At 51.7% G+C, this 15827-nt stretch overlaps 1 protein-coding gene across 2 annotated transcripts in view; it reads left to right on the top strand.

Annotated features, from left to right (window-relative positions):
• Positions 1-15827, top strand: part of RAMP3 (receptor activity modifying protein 3) — a 68524-nt gene that overhangs the window by 18909 nt on the left and 33788 nt on the right. Inside the window, exons 7-8 of one of the 2 annotated variants that reach the window (XM_073809516.1) lie at positions 8026-8137; positions 10754-10920. The exons of the other annotated variant lie outside the window; for it this stretch is intronic. Of the exons in view, the coding sequence (XP_073665617.1) occupies positions 8026-8137; positions 10754-10920 (279 nt within the window). The remainder of the gene's footprint in view (positions 1-8025; positions 8138-10753; positions 10921-15827) is intronic. 2 annotated transcript variants of the gene reach the window in all.

Raw genomic sequence — 15827 nt, 5'->3', positions numbered from 1 at the left:
AGGATGCAGAACTCCAGGTGGAAGAGGGGTGGGCGGAATGGAAGCACCAAGAGCAGCACCTTCCAGGGGAGGGGATTCCCCCTAGGTGTCCCGGCTGAGCCTCCTTGTGAGGACAAGGAAAAAAGTCCTGAACAGAAAACAAACCTCGCCGGGTAGCAACAAATGATCAGGAGCTGAGTTAGGTGAAAGAAGGACCCCAAGAAGGCTCAGCAGAGCCGTAAGTGGCCTTTGCCCTGCCAGCCGAACTTGATATTGAACGCAGCCAGCAGGAGACAAAACCCAGGATGTGCCCAAGATGGGGCTCTAAGGACTCAAAGATCTAGAAATCAAACTCTCCCACCCACAGAACATGGCAAGGAAAACCATCTCAAACTGTGGCCCAGAACAGAGTAGAGAATATACCTCTTGAGGATTCGCACCAAACACGTGCAGCACAGAGCAGCCTGCAGGGGAGCTCGGCGCTCTGCAGACACAGGGGTGGCTGATGCCCTTTACGAAGTAAAACCCGGAGAAGAGAAACACTGTGGAGACCGTCGTGTGGGGTCCCGAGGTTCCTCTCTGGAAGGGTGTTTGTGGGGCAGGGCTCTCCCCACTCCTGGTAGCCGCTGCTGGTCTCTGGCACACAAGGGTGGTGATGGTAGGGCCCGCCAGCAGGCCTTTTCGATCTGGAGATTTCTGTCTTAGCGGTAGGCTCCAAGGATGGACGTCCATGCCTGGGTCCCTCTGCAGCACGGGGAGGGAGATGGGAGAGTGGGGGCAGGGGTCCCAGGTGGCCCCCGGCCAGCCCACCTAGTGCTTAATCTTGTCCAAGTGGGTTTCTGACTCTGGTGGTTAAACAGGGCTATGAATGGATCAGGTGTGGAACAACACCTGGGCTCAAGCTCTTCTTGTGGTGACAATGGCTGTTGTCTTTTTTAAAAAATTTATTTATTTATTTACTTTTGGCTGTTGCTGGTCTTCGTTGCTGCGTGTGGGCTTTCTCTAGTTGCGGCGAGCAGGGGCTACTCTTCGTTGCGGTGCGTGGGCTTCTCATTGCCGTGGCTTCTCTTGTAGAGCACGGGCTGTAGGCACATGGGCTTCAGTAGTTGTGGTGCACAGGCTTAGTTGCTCCACGGCATGTGGGATCTTCCCGGACCAGGGCTCAAACCCGTGGCCCCTGCATCGGCAGGCAGACTCTCAACCACTGCGCCACCAGGGAAGCCCTGGAAGCTTTTTGATTACTGCTTCAGTCTCTGTATTAGTGATTGGTATATTCAGATTTTTAAAATTTCTTCCTGATTCAGTCTTGGAAGTTTGTATGATTTTAAAAATTTGTCCATTTCTTCTAGGTTGTTCAACTTGTTGGTGTGTAGTTGTTCATAATATTCTCTTATAGTCCTTGTATTCCTGTGGTATCTGGCTTTTTTCCCTCCTCTTTGTTTCTGATTTTATTTATCAAGGCCTTCTCTCTTTTTTCCTTAGTGAGTCTAGCTAATAGTTTGTCAATTTTGTTTGTCTTTGCAAAGAACCAGCTCTTAGTTTCTTTGATCTTTTCTGTTGTCTTTTTAGTCTCTATTTGATTTATTTTTGCTCCGGTCTTTATTATTTCAGTCTTTATATTAACTTTGGGCTTCATTTGTTCTTTTTCTAGTTCCTTTAGGTATAAAGTTAGATTGTTTACTTGAGATTTTTCTTGTTTCTTGAGTTGACCTGTATTGCTATAAACTTCTCTCTTAGTACCACTTTTGCAGCATCACATGTTGGTATGTAGTATATTTATTTTTATTTGTCTTCTGGTAATTTGTGATTTCTCCTTTGATTTCTTTGTTGACCCAGGAGTTGTTCAGTAGCATGTTGTTCTGTCTCCACATATTTGTGATTTTTCCCACTTTCTTCTTGTAGTTGACGTCTAGTTTCATTCCATTGTGATCAGAAAATATGTTTAATATGATTTCAATCTTAAATTTATTGAGACTTCTTTTGTGTCTCAACATATGGTTTATCCTTGAGAAAGTTCCAAGTGCACTTGAGAAGAATGTGTATTGTGCTGCGTTTGGATAGAATGTTCTTTATAAATCTATCAAATCCATCTGGTCTAATGTTTCACTTAAGGGTGTTGTTTCCTTGTTGAATTTCTGTCTGGATGATCTTTCCACTGATGTTGGGGTGTTAAACTCCTCTACTATTATTGTGTTACAGTCAATTTCTCCGTTTAGAACTGTTAATGATTACTTTAAATATTTTGGTTTTCCTATGTTAGATGCATATATATCGATCATTGTTCTGTCTTCTTGATGAATGGTCTCCTTTATCAATACATAATGTCCATCTTTGTCTCCTGTTACCTTTTCTGGCTTGAAGTCATTTTGTCTGATATAAGTGTGGCTATACCAGCTTTGTTTTGGCTGCCATTTGCTTGAAGTATCATTTTCCATCCCTTAACTTTGAGCCTATGTTTGTCTCCAGAGCTGAGGTGAGTCTCTTGGAGGCAGCATATAGTTGGGTCTTATTTTTTAATCCACCCAGCCACTCTGTGTCTTTTGATTGGTGAAGTCAATCCAGTTTTGCTTAGGGTGATTATTGATAAATGAGGATTTAGTACTGTCATTCTATCTTTGGTTTTCTGGTTTCTCTATACCTCCATTGTTTCTTTTTCCTTGTGTTTCTGTCTGCCATTTTGGTTTGGTGGTCTTCTTTGGTATTTTTCTCAGTTTCCTTTTTTTGTTTTTTTGTGTGTCATGTCTCTGCTCTGTGTTTATGTTTTCTTGGTTACCCTGAGGTTTGTATAAAATGTCTCATAGATAAAATAGTCCTTTTTCTTTTTAAAAAATCTTGTGTGCCTGCCAATGCAGGGAACAAGGGTTTGAGCCCTGGGCCGGGAAGATCCCACATGCTGCGGAGCAACTAAGCCCGTGCGCCGTAACTACTGAGCCTGCTCTCTGGAGCCCGTGAGCCACAACTACTGAAGCCCGTGTGCCACAACTACTGAGTCCTTGTGCCTAGAGCCCGTGCTCCACAACAAGAGAAGCCACCGCGATGAGAAGCCCATGCACTGCAACAAAGAGCGGCCCCCGCTCGCTGCAACTAGAGAAAGCCTGTGTGCAGCAATGAAGAACGAACACAGCCAAAATAAATAAGTAAATAAATAAATTTATAAAAAAAAAACTTGTGTAAATTATTATGGAAATACAGCATCAAAGCTAGCCTCCTAATCTCATCTCCCCCCCACCTTTTAAAATTGAAGTATAGTTGATTTACGTTTTGCTAGTTTCAGGTGTACAGCAAAGCGATTCAGTTACATATATTCCTTTTCAGATTCTTTTCCATTATAGGTTATTACAAGATATTCATTATAGTTCCCTGTGCTATACAGTAGATCCTTGTTGTTTATCTATTTTATACGTAGTAGTGTGTATCTGTTAATCCCAAACTCCTAACTTATCCTTCCCTCCCCCCTTTCCCCTTTGGTAACCAAAAGTTTGTTTTCTATGTCTGTGAGTCTAAAACAGTCCTTTTTCTGCTGATAGTATCTTATTTTCATTTACCTATATGAGTTTCATCCTTTTCTTCTTCCCCTTTTATGTTTTTGTTGTCTCAAATTATCCCTTTTTTTGCTGTAAGTTTGTTACTTATACCTGAAAATGAGATAGCTATAGCTGTTTTTCTGCTTTCCATTTTTTTTTTTTTTTTTTTTGCGGTACGCGGGCCTCTCACTGTTGTGGCCTCTCCCGTTGCGGAGCACAGGCTCCGGACACGCAGGCTCAGCGGCCATGGCTCACGGGCCCAGCCGCTCCGCGGCACGTGGGATCCTCCCAGACCGGGGCACGAACCTGTGTCCCCTGCATTGGCAGGCGGACTCTCAACCACTCCGCCACCAGGGAAGCCCCTTGCTCAAAGTTTTGTGTATTTTTGCTGTTTTGTTTTTGGTAGAAGAGTTCCTTTCAGCATTTCTTGTAAAGCAGGTCTAGTGGTGATGAATTCCCTCACCTTTGTTTGTCTGGGAAAGTCTTTATTTCTCCTTCATTTTTGAATGACAAATTTGCTGTATAGGGTATTCCTTTTTTTAAAAAAATTAATTTATTTTATTTTTGTGTTGGGTCTTCACTGCTGCACGCGGGCTTTCTCTAGTTGCAGCGAGCGGGGGCTACACTTTGTTGCAGTGTGTGGGCTTCTCATTGCAGTGGCCTCTCTTGCTGCGGAGCACAGGCTTCAGGCATGCGGGCTTCAGTAGTTGTGGCTCGTGGGCTCCAGAGCGCAGGCTCAGCAGCTGTGGCACATGGGCTCAGTCGCTCTGCAGCATGTGGGATCTTCCCAGACCAGGGATCAAACCCCTGTGCCCTGCACTGGCAGGAGGATTCCCAACCACTGCGCCACCAGGGAAGTCCCTGTATAGAGTATTCTTGAGTGACAGTTTTTATCTTTCAGTATTTTGAGAATGTCACTCCACTCCCTCTGGACTGTAGGGTTTCTGCTGAGAAATCTGCTGATAGCCTAATTCGGGTTCCTTTGTAGATTATCATTTTTTCCCCGGCTGCCTTTAAATTCTTTCTTTTTCCTTGACTTTTGGCAATTTTAATATAATGTGTCTCAAAGAAAGTCTTCTTGCGTTGAGGTAATTAGGTGTTCTTGTAACTTCATGGACTTGTGTATCCAGTTCCTTCCCCAAATTTGGGAAGTGTTCAGCTATTATTTCTTTAAATAAGCTCCCTTCTCCCTCTCTTCTCCTTCTGGGATACCCATTATGCTAATATTGCCCTTCCTAAAAGATAGCTCTTGTAGGATTTCCTCATTTAAAGGAATATCTTATTTCTCTTTCCTCTTTTCCTTGTATTATTGTTAGATTTCTATCTTCTATCTTGGAGCTCACTAATTCTCTCTTCCATATGGTCTGCTCCATTTCCAGTGCTAATACTCTCTTCATCTCATTTATTGAGGTCTTCAGCTCCAGAATTTCTCTTTGGTTCCTTTTGAGAGTTTCGGTCTTTTTGGTAAAGTGTACCTTCTGTTCATCGTTTTTATTCCTGAGCTCATTAAACTGCCTTTCTGACTTTTCTTGTATCTCTGAGTTTCTTTCTTTTTTTTTGAGGTACACGGGCCTCTCACTGTTGTGGCCTCTCCCGTTGCGGAGCACAGGCTCTGGACGCGCAGGCTCAGCGGCCATGGCTCACAGGACCAGCCGCTCCGCGGCATGTGGGATCTTCCCGGACCGGGGCTCGAACCCGTGTACACGCCTGCATTGGCAGGTGGACTCTCAACCACTGCGCCACCAGGGAAGCCCTGAGTTTCTTGATGACAGCTATCTGAATTCTCTATCAGATCACAATATTTCATGACTTTAAGTTTGGTGTCTGGAGAATTGTTATTTTCTTTTTGTGTAGTGTTACTGTGGTTCTTCGTGTTGTTTGATGAACTGTGCTGGTGCATTTGAGGCTGGACAGATTGGGAATTAGAGTCCTTTCTTTTATTTTCCAGTAGGTGGCGCCATCACACAAGTTTTTGGTTTCTCTTAGCTGAGCTGCCTCTGGTTCTATTTCAGTGCACTTTCCAGCTTCGTCTTCTCTGTAAAAAGTGTGGCTCTGTGCCTTCATTGTCATTTCTTGTGCCTCTGGGGTCATTGCTGCCTTGTTTCTGCCAGGGCTGCTGTCATCCCTGGGATGGTGGGCTCTTTCCTTATGTCTGGGATCCCCGGAGACACAGGCTCCCTGTGGAGGAGGGAAGACGAGGGGAGGGGAGCCAGGGTCCACGGGGCACCTCTCCTGTGTCTGGTGTTGTAAGGTTCCCGGGCTCCACCACTGCAGATGGGGGCGTGTCGTGGCGCCTCAGCGGCTGGGAAGATGGTCCCCCAGCCCTCACTGCCACTGCTGCCCAGTTACCTGTGGCCACGGGTGCCGGTGCATCTGGGACGCCTGAGTCATATGTGCCCCTTCTTCTGCTGCTCCTGGGTTCTCTGAAGCTGTGGGCTCAGTTGCCATGGTCAGAGGGCTGGGACTGCAGGCAGGCACCCATTCCACTGTTCCCACGGTTCTGTCTTCTCTATTTCAGTTCACCCACCTTTAGATGTACTGATGTGTGGACATTCCCCGTCCTGTTGTGTTGGGCAGAGGAGCCTTTGCTGAGCTGTGGATGTCTTACCGGGTATAGATCGAAGGGGAAGGACAAAGGTAGTTTTCCACTCCACCATGTTTCTGAGGTCACTCTAACTTTAAAAGACAGTTTTACAATTACCGAGTGGTAGCATGATCATAACAAATTAATTAAAAACAATTTGGCATCTTCCACGTTCTATTATTTTACATGAATCTCATCTAAAAAATTAAAAAGCAGTTTGCACAGCCAAAGTGTAACCGGAAGAGCCAAATTTGACATGTTGGATCTGTTCCTTTTACTTTAACATTTGCTTTCCGCCGCTTTTGTTCACTAAAAGGATACTGTCTCTACACAATGGCCTGCCTCTGGGAACCCTGCCCCTCTGCCTGAATGTTAAACCAAAGTGCCTTTGTTCAGGCAAACATCCGGCCCTATCCACCTGTGGATGGCTGCAAGAAAGAAGAAATTAACACCTCCCCTCCCCAAGGCTGGTCATTCCAGGTGATATCTGCAAAACTTATGGCCTTTTTACTTTACTTCCTCATCTCCTCCCCATCTCTGTGCTATAAAAGAAACTGGCATCCAAACCCCGATAAGATGGTTATTTTGAGACTTTAATCTGCCAGCTTCTTGATCTGCCTGCTTTCTGAATAAAGTCGTATTCCGTGCCTCAACACCTGTCTCTGATTTATTGGCCTGTCGTGCGGTGAGCAGAGCGAGCTTGGACTCGGTAACAAAAGGAGAAACCATGGATCACACAGAGGTGGGGGAAGCATGCAGCTAGACCAGAGAAAGAACCGGCATTTGGGCTCCGTCCCTCTGCAGACCAGTGTTCTCCACTGCTCATGCTGCCGGGCAGTTTCATTAAGTTCGGCAAAGACAGTTCTATTCCAGCACTTGATGGCAAAAAAACCCGTTTCCCAAGCTGCGGAGGGGGTGGCTTGGGGCTACCAGATGTCACGGCAGAGAACTGTCACCACAGAGAATCCTGAGCCCAGAAATGGGAGGGGGTGTCAGAGAAGGAGCCAGGGATAGCTGCTCAGAGGAGACGACTCCAGAGCTGGATCTTGGCGTGTGAAGTTGGGGGCAGAGCCAGGTGGAGACAGAAGGCACAGTCATCCAGGGCAGCAGACATGGAGGAGGGCCCGCCCCCAAGGCTAAGTGCGAAGGAAATGGTGGTTTCCAAGAATAAGAAAAGTCAGCGTCCTAAGTGAACAGCGAGGGCACGGAGACGCCTGGAGAGAGGAGCAGAGGTCCCTTGTGGCTGGAGAGACTGCACACAGCTCTCCCCTCCAGGCTCAGTGCAGGGAGAGCAGACCCGGCCGCCTCTGAATCCACTCCTGCCAGGATTCTGCCGACCTCTGTGGGCATCCCTAGCCCTCATCATCCTGCTCCCCGTGATGTGTGTTCCTCTTGTGCCCACTGTGACACCAGGCGCTCCCAGCCTGGCAGCCCCTCCTTTGTGCCTGGCGGGAGGCTTAACCTCCTGCAACCAGCCTCTAAATGGTGAGGTCCTGAAGGCACGTGGCCGAGCCCTCTGCACGGCTCACCCCCAGGCAGCCCTGTTTCTCCTCTGAGCTCCGGCCAGCCCCTCTCCAGCTAAGCCTGCACCTCCACCAAGCCTGGCCAGAATCCTGGGGGCTTCTGGCCAAGTCCTGCCAATGTTATCCCTAAATACGTCACTTCCACTCCTCACTCTCTCCTACCTCCCGGTCCCTGTGACCTTGTGCCTCAGGGTCCGTCCTCCTAACCGCTTCTCAAAATGCAGATGTAATGGCTCTCTTGCTCACCAGCTTTGGCAGGCTGAGTGATCTGCCAGCCAGAGAGGGTGGGACAGGCATGACCACCACCCATCCATCCATTCATTCAGCAGGTATGCATTGGGCGCATACTTTTGACTTGGCACTGTTCAAGGAGCATGCTTCCCACAGGAGACAGACAACCGTTCTTTCATTTCAGCCACAGGGGTGTGTAGGAGAGCAGGGCCGAGATTTGAAGCCAGGGAAGTTGGAGAAGCCAGGCTCCAGCATGTGCTACAGAGGGACTTCATGCGAATCAGGTCATTGATGAGGTAAGCAGGTCATGTTATTGAAGGCTCAGGTCTGCCATCACTAATGTGCACTTCAGCCAGAATATCTGTCAGGGTCCAGCTGGAAAAGGAAAGCTTGTTTATGGTGGGACTTTTCCAGTGTATACCTGCTGAGTGAATGGATGGATGGGCAGTGGTCATGTGTGTCCCACCCCTGTCTGGATGTGGTGAAGGAGGTGATTGTAGGGGAGGAGTAGAGGGGGACGGCCGAGGCAGGTGGTGAGTGTGGCGGTCTCTCTGCTGGTCCCCAGGGAAGTGGGGGGCACCTCTGCAATGCGTACATTTCTCAAGCCTGAGAAGGGAGGTTTGGGGAGACGGCCCCGCTCTCTGCCCTCAGGAGACACTGTGAGGACAAGAGTGCCATCGTGGACTGCCACCAGCCTGCCTGCCCCTATGACTTGGGCAGCGCTGCTCCCCAGAACTTTCTCCAGCGGTGGAAGTATGTCCAGTATGCAGCCACAGGAGGCTCTTGAGTACGAGCGTGACTAGTGCAACTGAGGACCTGAAACTGTAATTTGTTTCACTGCGGGTAATTAAACCTAAATAGTCACACATTTCCTTTGCGAGGGATCTGAGAGCCACATCTCCGAGGCCGCATTGCCAGCTGGCTTCCTGTTAGATCCTGCAGTAGGAGGCGTCAGAGGGGGACTGGAGGGGGTGGGGCAGGAGATGGCCTCCTATCTTGTCCTGGCAGGGTCACTCCTGCAGTGGCCAGCGTCCATCTCCTTCCAGCACCCTGGAGCGGGCCTTGTGGCTCGGTGCTCAGCAGCACCCCTCGGCCAGCCACACTTGTTCTGTGGATGTCAGGCACGCTGATGGCATCAGAATTTACACCTGTTTGAATTTTGTCTCCCTCATTACTAGCGAGGTGACCGCATTTTACGTTACCCCCGTTTCATCGTCTCCTGTGCCCTGCTTGTTCATACTCTGTGGCCCGCGCACTTTCCTGTCAGGCTGTTACTGATTTGTAGACATTCCTCTTACCTGTTGGATATGAATTCCGTGTGTTGCAAATACTTCCTTTCGTTAGGTTGTTTTTATTACCACTCTATGGTATTCTTTTGTCCTGTGAAAGATGTAAAATTGTATGTGGTCAGAATTGTGCGCTCCTTTATGCCTTCTTGCTATAACCCGGACTAATCTAGCCCAGAGTTAGAAACACATCCTTCTGTAGTTTTAGTAATACTCTGATGGATTTTTTAACGTTAAGTTCTTTTGGTTCATTGGAAATTGTATATGTGCAAGTGTATCAGGTCAGGAATTAATATAATTAATTTCCCTCAAAGCTGACAGAGTGCTCCAAGCCCACTCTGTCCTCCTTGATTTTAAATGCTGCCTGTTTAAGGCCCTGTCCTTTCGTTCAATTTGTTCAGTTCCTTGAATTCTGCTATCGCTCGGCAGTGTGTGTGGTGCGGCATGGCGTGGAGGGAGGGTCAGAGCACACGGCCCGGCTCACGTGGGTACCACTGCAGCTCTGCATGGACCCCGCGCTCCATCTTCAAGGTAAAATCCTGAAGCTCAGAGTTTCAGCGATGTGCTCACTTCACGGACCCTCAGCCTGAGGTTTCCAGCCGAGAGGGCCGGCTCCAAAGCCTGTGTTTTCTAGAAACTCGAGTGACAGGACCGGGGTCTGGGTGGTTCAGAAATGGTGCTCCAGGAGCACCTCAGCGTCAGAGCGCCCAAACCTCTGTCTGGGCTCGTTTTCTCTTCACTCTACACTTTACCTGGGAATCTCGTGCTTTCCTTTGGCTTCAGATACCATCTGGATGCCAAAGACCTATAGGCCTGTTTCTCCACCCAACCTGCCCCCCGGGCTCCAGGCCCAGGCATGGACCTGCCTGGGGACATTCCCCTGCAGGGCTCAAGCAGACCCCTTCCCGCCAGCCCACATCTTTCTCCTCCCCACTCAGGGACCGCCACCAGCACCCCCTGGGGGTTTGAGCTGCCATCCTGGGCAGCCATCTTTGTTTTTTTAAATTGTGTTTCGTTGTTGTGGTTGTTTTTGGTTTTTGTTTGTTTGGTTGATTTTTTTTGGCCTCACCGCACGGCATGTGGCGTCTTAGTTCCCTGACCAGGGATCGAACCCGTGCCCCCTGCAGTGGAAGCGTGGAGCCCTAACCACTGGACTGCCGGGGCACTCCCTGGGCAGCCGTCCTTGACTCGTCACTCGCTCTCACTCTGTCCATCCTTTCTGGAGTCCTGTCAGCATCTGCCGGCTGTGCCCTCCCTGTGGCTAGAGGGGCCTGCTGAAAGCACCACCTAATCAGCTCTGCAGAGCAGGCCTACTGCCCGCAAAATAAAACGGACATTCCCTGAGCGCCCCCTGGGGGCTTCACTGCTTTTGGCCTGGCCCACACTCCTCTGGGGTTGGACCTCCTCTTCCTCCCCTGCGCCCTCTCTCACCTCTCCCACCTCAAGTGAACCCCACTTCCCCGGGCCTCCCCAGAAACCACTCACGTTGGTTTCATGCGGTTCCTGGTGTCGAGGTCTGTTTCAGGGAGCCCAAGGCAAGACGTGAGCTGTACAGTAAGTCCCCTACATACGAACCTTCAAGCTGTGAACTTTCAAAGATGTGAACGTGTGTTCCATCCACCTCAGGCATGAGCGACATTGCAGCTGGCCCTCCGTGTCCTATTGCTGGCGATCCTTCAGCTCTACCATCTCCCACCTCCTCTCCCTCCTCCAGTCAGTAACTCTTCTCGCCTGTTCACTTGATGCCAGCCCCTGGATGCCAGCTGTTGTACCGCACTGCTGTACTTTTCAAGGTACTGCACTGTAAGATTAAAAATGTTTATTTTTTGTGTTTGTTTGTTTTTATGTATTATTTGTGTGACAAGTATTATAAACCTATTACAGCACAGTACTACATAGCCGATTGTGTTAGCTGGGTACCTAGGCTAACTCTGTTACACGTGTGAACAAATTGGACTTACGAATGCGCTCTGGGAACGGAACTCGCTCATACGTAGGGGACTTACCGTATTTGTTTTAGGGTGGGTGAGCTTTCCGGAGCTGCCATGACACTGACCACAAACGCAGCAACTTAAATCCACACGCTTATCCTCTTATAGTTCTGTAGGTCAGAAGTCCAGTTTGGGTCCCTTGGGCTACAGTCAGGGTGTCTCAGGGCCCCCTTCTTCCTGGAGACTCCAGGGGAGGATCCATTTCCTTGCTTGTTTGTGTCACTGGCAGAATTCACTTCCTTGCGGTTGTAGGACTGAGGTCCCCCCTCCTCACTGGCTCTCAGCTTCTGAGGTCACCCACGTTTCTTGTTTTTAAAAATTTATTTTTGGCTGCGTTGGGTCTTCATTGCTGGGTGAGGGCTTTCTCTAGTTGAGGCGAGCGGGGGCTTCTCTTCTTTGTGTTGCACGGGCTTCTCATTGCTGTGGAGCACGGGCTCTAGGTGCGTGGGCTTCAGTAGTTGTAGCACGCAGGCTCAGTAGTTGGGGCATGCGGGTTCTAGGGTGCGCAGGCTTCAGTAGTTGTGGCGCATGGGCTTAGTTGCTCCACGGAATGTGGGATCTTCCTGGAGCAGGGATCGAACTCACGTCCCCTGCATTGGCAGGCAGATTCATAGAGGCAGGAAGTAGAATGGTGGTTGCCAGGGGCTGCGGGAGAGGACAAGGGGAATTACTGTTTAATGGGGGCAGAGTTTGGGACGATGAAAAGTTCAGGATATGGATGGTGGTGTTGGTAGCACGACATGTGAGTTCGCTTAATGCTCCTGAACTGTACACTTGAAAGTGGTTAGGATGGTAAATTTTATGTGATGTGTGTTTCACAACGACAATGACAAAAACAACAACAGCAACACAGAGAGTTGAGTTCTGGGCCCTGGGAAACAGCTGAGGGTCAGGTCCCTCTCCCGGCCGGCCGAGGGGGATCTCCCTGCTGCCCCTACTTTGTATACAGACCCTCTGCCTCATCACTTGCGGGGGTCACGTCTGGCGCTTCACTGAGGATGGAGAGACAATGTTTCACCGGCAGGGGGCGCCAAGTACCCGTGCACCTGCCCCGCTCCGCCGCCCTGTCCAGCCAAGTCTCCCACCGTCTGGGTTTTGAGGGGAGTCTCCCAGAAGGAGTCTCGGCTCCTCTCATGCTGGCTCCTGGGCGAGATGCGTGGAGCCGATACGCCCCGTGTTTCTCTGGTCCCATTTGCTCACAAACCCTCCACTTAGAGAAGAAGCTCCTTTACTGTCGAGAGAATTTGCTCCTAAAACCATTACAAGAAAAATTATTGAATAAATATCATGAGACTACTGTGTCAGTGAGGGCTGGATCAGGAGAGAGAAGCCACACAGTAATTGGCACGGGAGAGTTTGCTATAGAGGACCGTGAACGGAGACTGGGTGGCCTACGAAGGAACGCAGGACCGCAGCTGTAGGGATGCCTGGTCAGCAGACCCCGGCGGCAGGGGGCCGCACCCTCAGGAGGAGTGAGTCAGGGGCCAGGCGCTGCCTGGGCGCATCATACGTGGGCGTGGGAACCGAGCGTCCCCGTGTCACACGTGAGAAGACACAGGTGCAGGGGCGGCTGCTTCCTCTCTGGGGTCTCAGACCCTGGGGCCCGGCAGTACAGACGGGGAGCAGCCCCTGTGGGATCCAGCAGTGAGCCCTGTCCCCTCCCCTGGGGGCAGGGGATCTCCCCACCCCATGACACTGTCTGAGCTGGTCTCTGGGTGGCACTGGCTGCCAGGCCACTCGCAGGGGAGAAAGACCACTTGGGCTCACCCTTCAGGGCTCAGCTTACTCCACGGGGCCTGAGCCTACCATGAACCACAGGGGAGGGCCTCGTGCTCGTCCAGTGCCTGTGTTTCCCAGAGGACCTGGCATGGGTCCCTGGACCCTGCAGGGGCCCCTCCTCAATCAACACAGCTGCTATTTTCCCATCTGGTGGCCCGTGGCCAGGCAGGGGTGAGGAGAGGACCCTCAGGGAGCTGCCTGCAGGCCTGCTAGAGAAGGTGGGGTCTGATGGCCTTGCCTTCCCAATGCGGAAGCCACCTGCTCAGAGTGGCTGTGCCGCAAGGAGGAGCCAGACGAGCCTGACAGGCATGATGGCCACTCTGGGCCTGTCGTGGCCATCTGGGTCCTCCCTATCTCCACCTCCATCTCCACTGTACCGTCTCCACCCCCACCATCTCTATCTCTACCTCCACCACCATCTGCACCATCTCCAGCTCCACCATCACCATCTCCACCTCCACCATCTCTATCTCTACCTCCACCACCATCTGCACCATCTCCAGCTCCACCATGTCTACCTCCACCATCTCCACCATGTCCACCTCCACCACCATCTCCACCTCCACCATCTCTATCTCTGCCTCCACCACCATCTGCACCATCTCCAGCTCCACCATGTCTACCTCCACCATCTCCACCATGTCCACATCCACCACCATCTACACCTCCACCATCTCCACCTCCACCACCATCTGCACCATCTCCAGCTCCACCATCTCCATCGCCACCTCCACCATCATCTCCACCTCCACCATCTCCACCTCCACCATCTCTATCTCTACCTCCACCACAATCTGCACCATCTCCAGCTCCACCATGTCTACCTCCACCATCTCCACCATCTCCACCATGTCCACCTCCACCACCATCTCCACCTCCACCATCTCCACCTCCACCATCTCTATCTCTGCCTCCACCACCATCTGCACCATCTCCAGCTCCACCATCTCCATCGCCACCTCCACCACCATCTCCACCTCCACCATCTCTATCTCTACCTCCACCACAATCTGCACCATCTCCAGCTCCACCATGTCTACCTCCACCATCTCCACCATCTCCACCATGTCCACCTCCACCATCCTCACCTCCAGCACCTCCACCTCCACCATCTCCACCTCCATCCCCCAGTGCCTATGAATCTCAGCACAGAGAAGCTTCTTTGACCTCAATCCTCACCTCTGACCTGAGAATGAGGCAGGGCAGTTATCCCCTTCAGCTTCAGATGGAAAACTCGAAGCTCCCTGAGGGTTTTCGAGCTTGGGGCGGGTTCCTATAAAAGCTGATTGGACCTGTTCTCAAGGGTGTGTGAGCTGAACCGAGGGCAGTTGGGGCTTCAGGGGAACAGGAGGAAGGCTGGCTGGGAGACCCTCAGGTGGGTTTCTGGATCCATCCATGTGGGGAGGAGATGGTTCTAGCCTGTGAGCTCAGGGAATCCCCTGGGCCTGGCCTGTTCTCTCTGCCCTGAGGCCCGAGGGCTGCAGCTGGCCTCCCAGACGTCATCAGCTTGGCCCAGAGGAGCTGGCTGTTTTGTGAGTAGGGGCTTCCATCCCTGGAGGGATCCAGGCTACAGCCTCTCCCCCTCTTAAGGGCAGATTGCTTGTGGATGAAACAGCATCATCCTAGGGCAGCACCCACTGTCATGAGCACTGACCCTAACCCACCTGTCCAGGGTGTCCCCTTACCCAGCCTCCACCGTCCCACCTTCCCCTCTCAAGCTCATCTTTCCACAGGGACAGCCCCTCCTGTCTTCCTGGGAACATCACACCCTCACACCCCTGCACCCAGACCTAGTGGCGTATACAGCAAACACGTGTCCTTCCTCACCATCCTGGGGGAGGCTGGCCCCGACTCAGCCAGGACCTCAGTGCAGCTGGAGGAATGTCGAGGTGACCTCATCCCAGGGCCGCCCACATGGCTTCTCCTTGTCCGTGAAAAAGCAGCTGTGCACAGCAACAAGCCAGAGCTGCCCATCTCTTAAGTTCTGGCCCTGGAGTTCCCAGAACGTCCCTTCTTCTGTGATCCACAGACCATAGCAACCACTAATGCCAGCCTGGATCTGGTGGGGGGAGGGGCAGCCAAGAGTCTCTGATGACCTTTGAAGCGTCTCTGATGACCTTTGAAGAGTCTCTGATGACCTCTCTGGAGAGAAGAGGAGCAGCCGGCTCTCAGCAGGGGAGACAGCTCTGCACAGGGGGGTCCAGTGTGCCCAGCGGGTGCCAGGACAGGATGAATGTGGGAGCAGCAGCGTGGGGCCCCAGAACGATGGCCCCTCTGGGACTCTCCCAACCCCCTTCTCACTACCTGCCTGAAACCACCTGCGCCAGCAGACCACGTGCCCTGTGCACGGGGAACGGAAGCCAGGGCCCTGCCTCTCAGGCACTCCCTCTAACGGGGATGCGTGGGCAGCCTGTAGGCCTCGGGAGTTTGCCCTGGGGCACGGAGGAGCTCCATGGAAGTAGGGTGCAGGGACCCGAGTCTACGGGATGGGGGAGGGGAGGGCATCGCAGACAGGGGAGCAGCTTCATCCAGCGCTCTGCCTCCCAGGGTGCTCATTCCCTAGTACCGGTCAGTGTGGAGCCACAGCCCCAGGCTGGGGCAGGCTCCAGGGTGCTGTCTGATCTGCCCCCCGCGTCCAGCCCATCTCCCCCATTCCAGCCTGCTAGCTGTGTGCAATCGCCTGCGAGGTCTGGCCTAGCCTCTCTCGTAGAGTGGTGCAGGCCTCTGTGAGTCTGTGGCCTCCTTGGGACACTGGTGGACACCTGGGCCGTGCTCTTGGCTTGTCTCCCTTGGTGCAGGGCATCTGAGAGAGGGCAGCTGGCAGGAAACACTGGCCGAGACTTCAGCCCCCGCTGAACGCGTGGAAGGCCTGGGTCACAGGTGCTGAGTCGCCCCTGCATCTGTGCTTGCCACCACCTAGGGCAGAGGCA

The sequence above is a fragment of the Tursiops truncatus genome, chromosome 9 (genome assembly GCF_011762595.2).
Source record: "Tursiops truncatus isolate mTurTru1 chromosome 9, mTurTru1.mat.Y, whole genome shotgun sequence".
Lineage (NCBI taxonomy): Eukaryota > Metazoa > Chordata > Mammalia > Artiodactyla > Delphinidae > Tursiops > Tursiops truncatus.
This window is presented reverse-complemented; position numbering and strand designations above follow the sequence as displayed.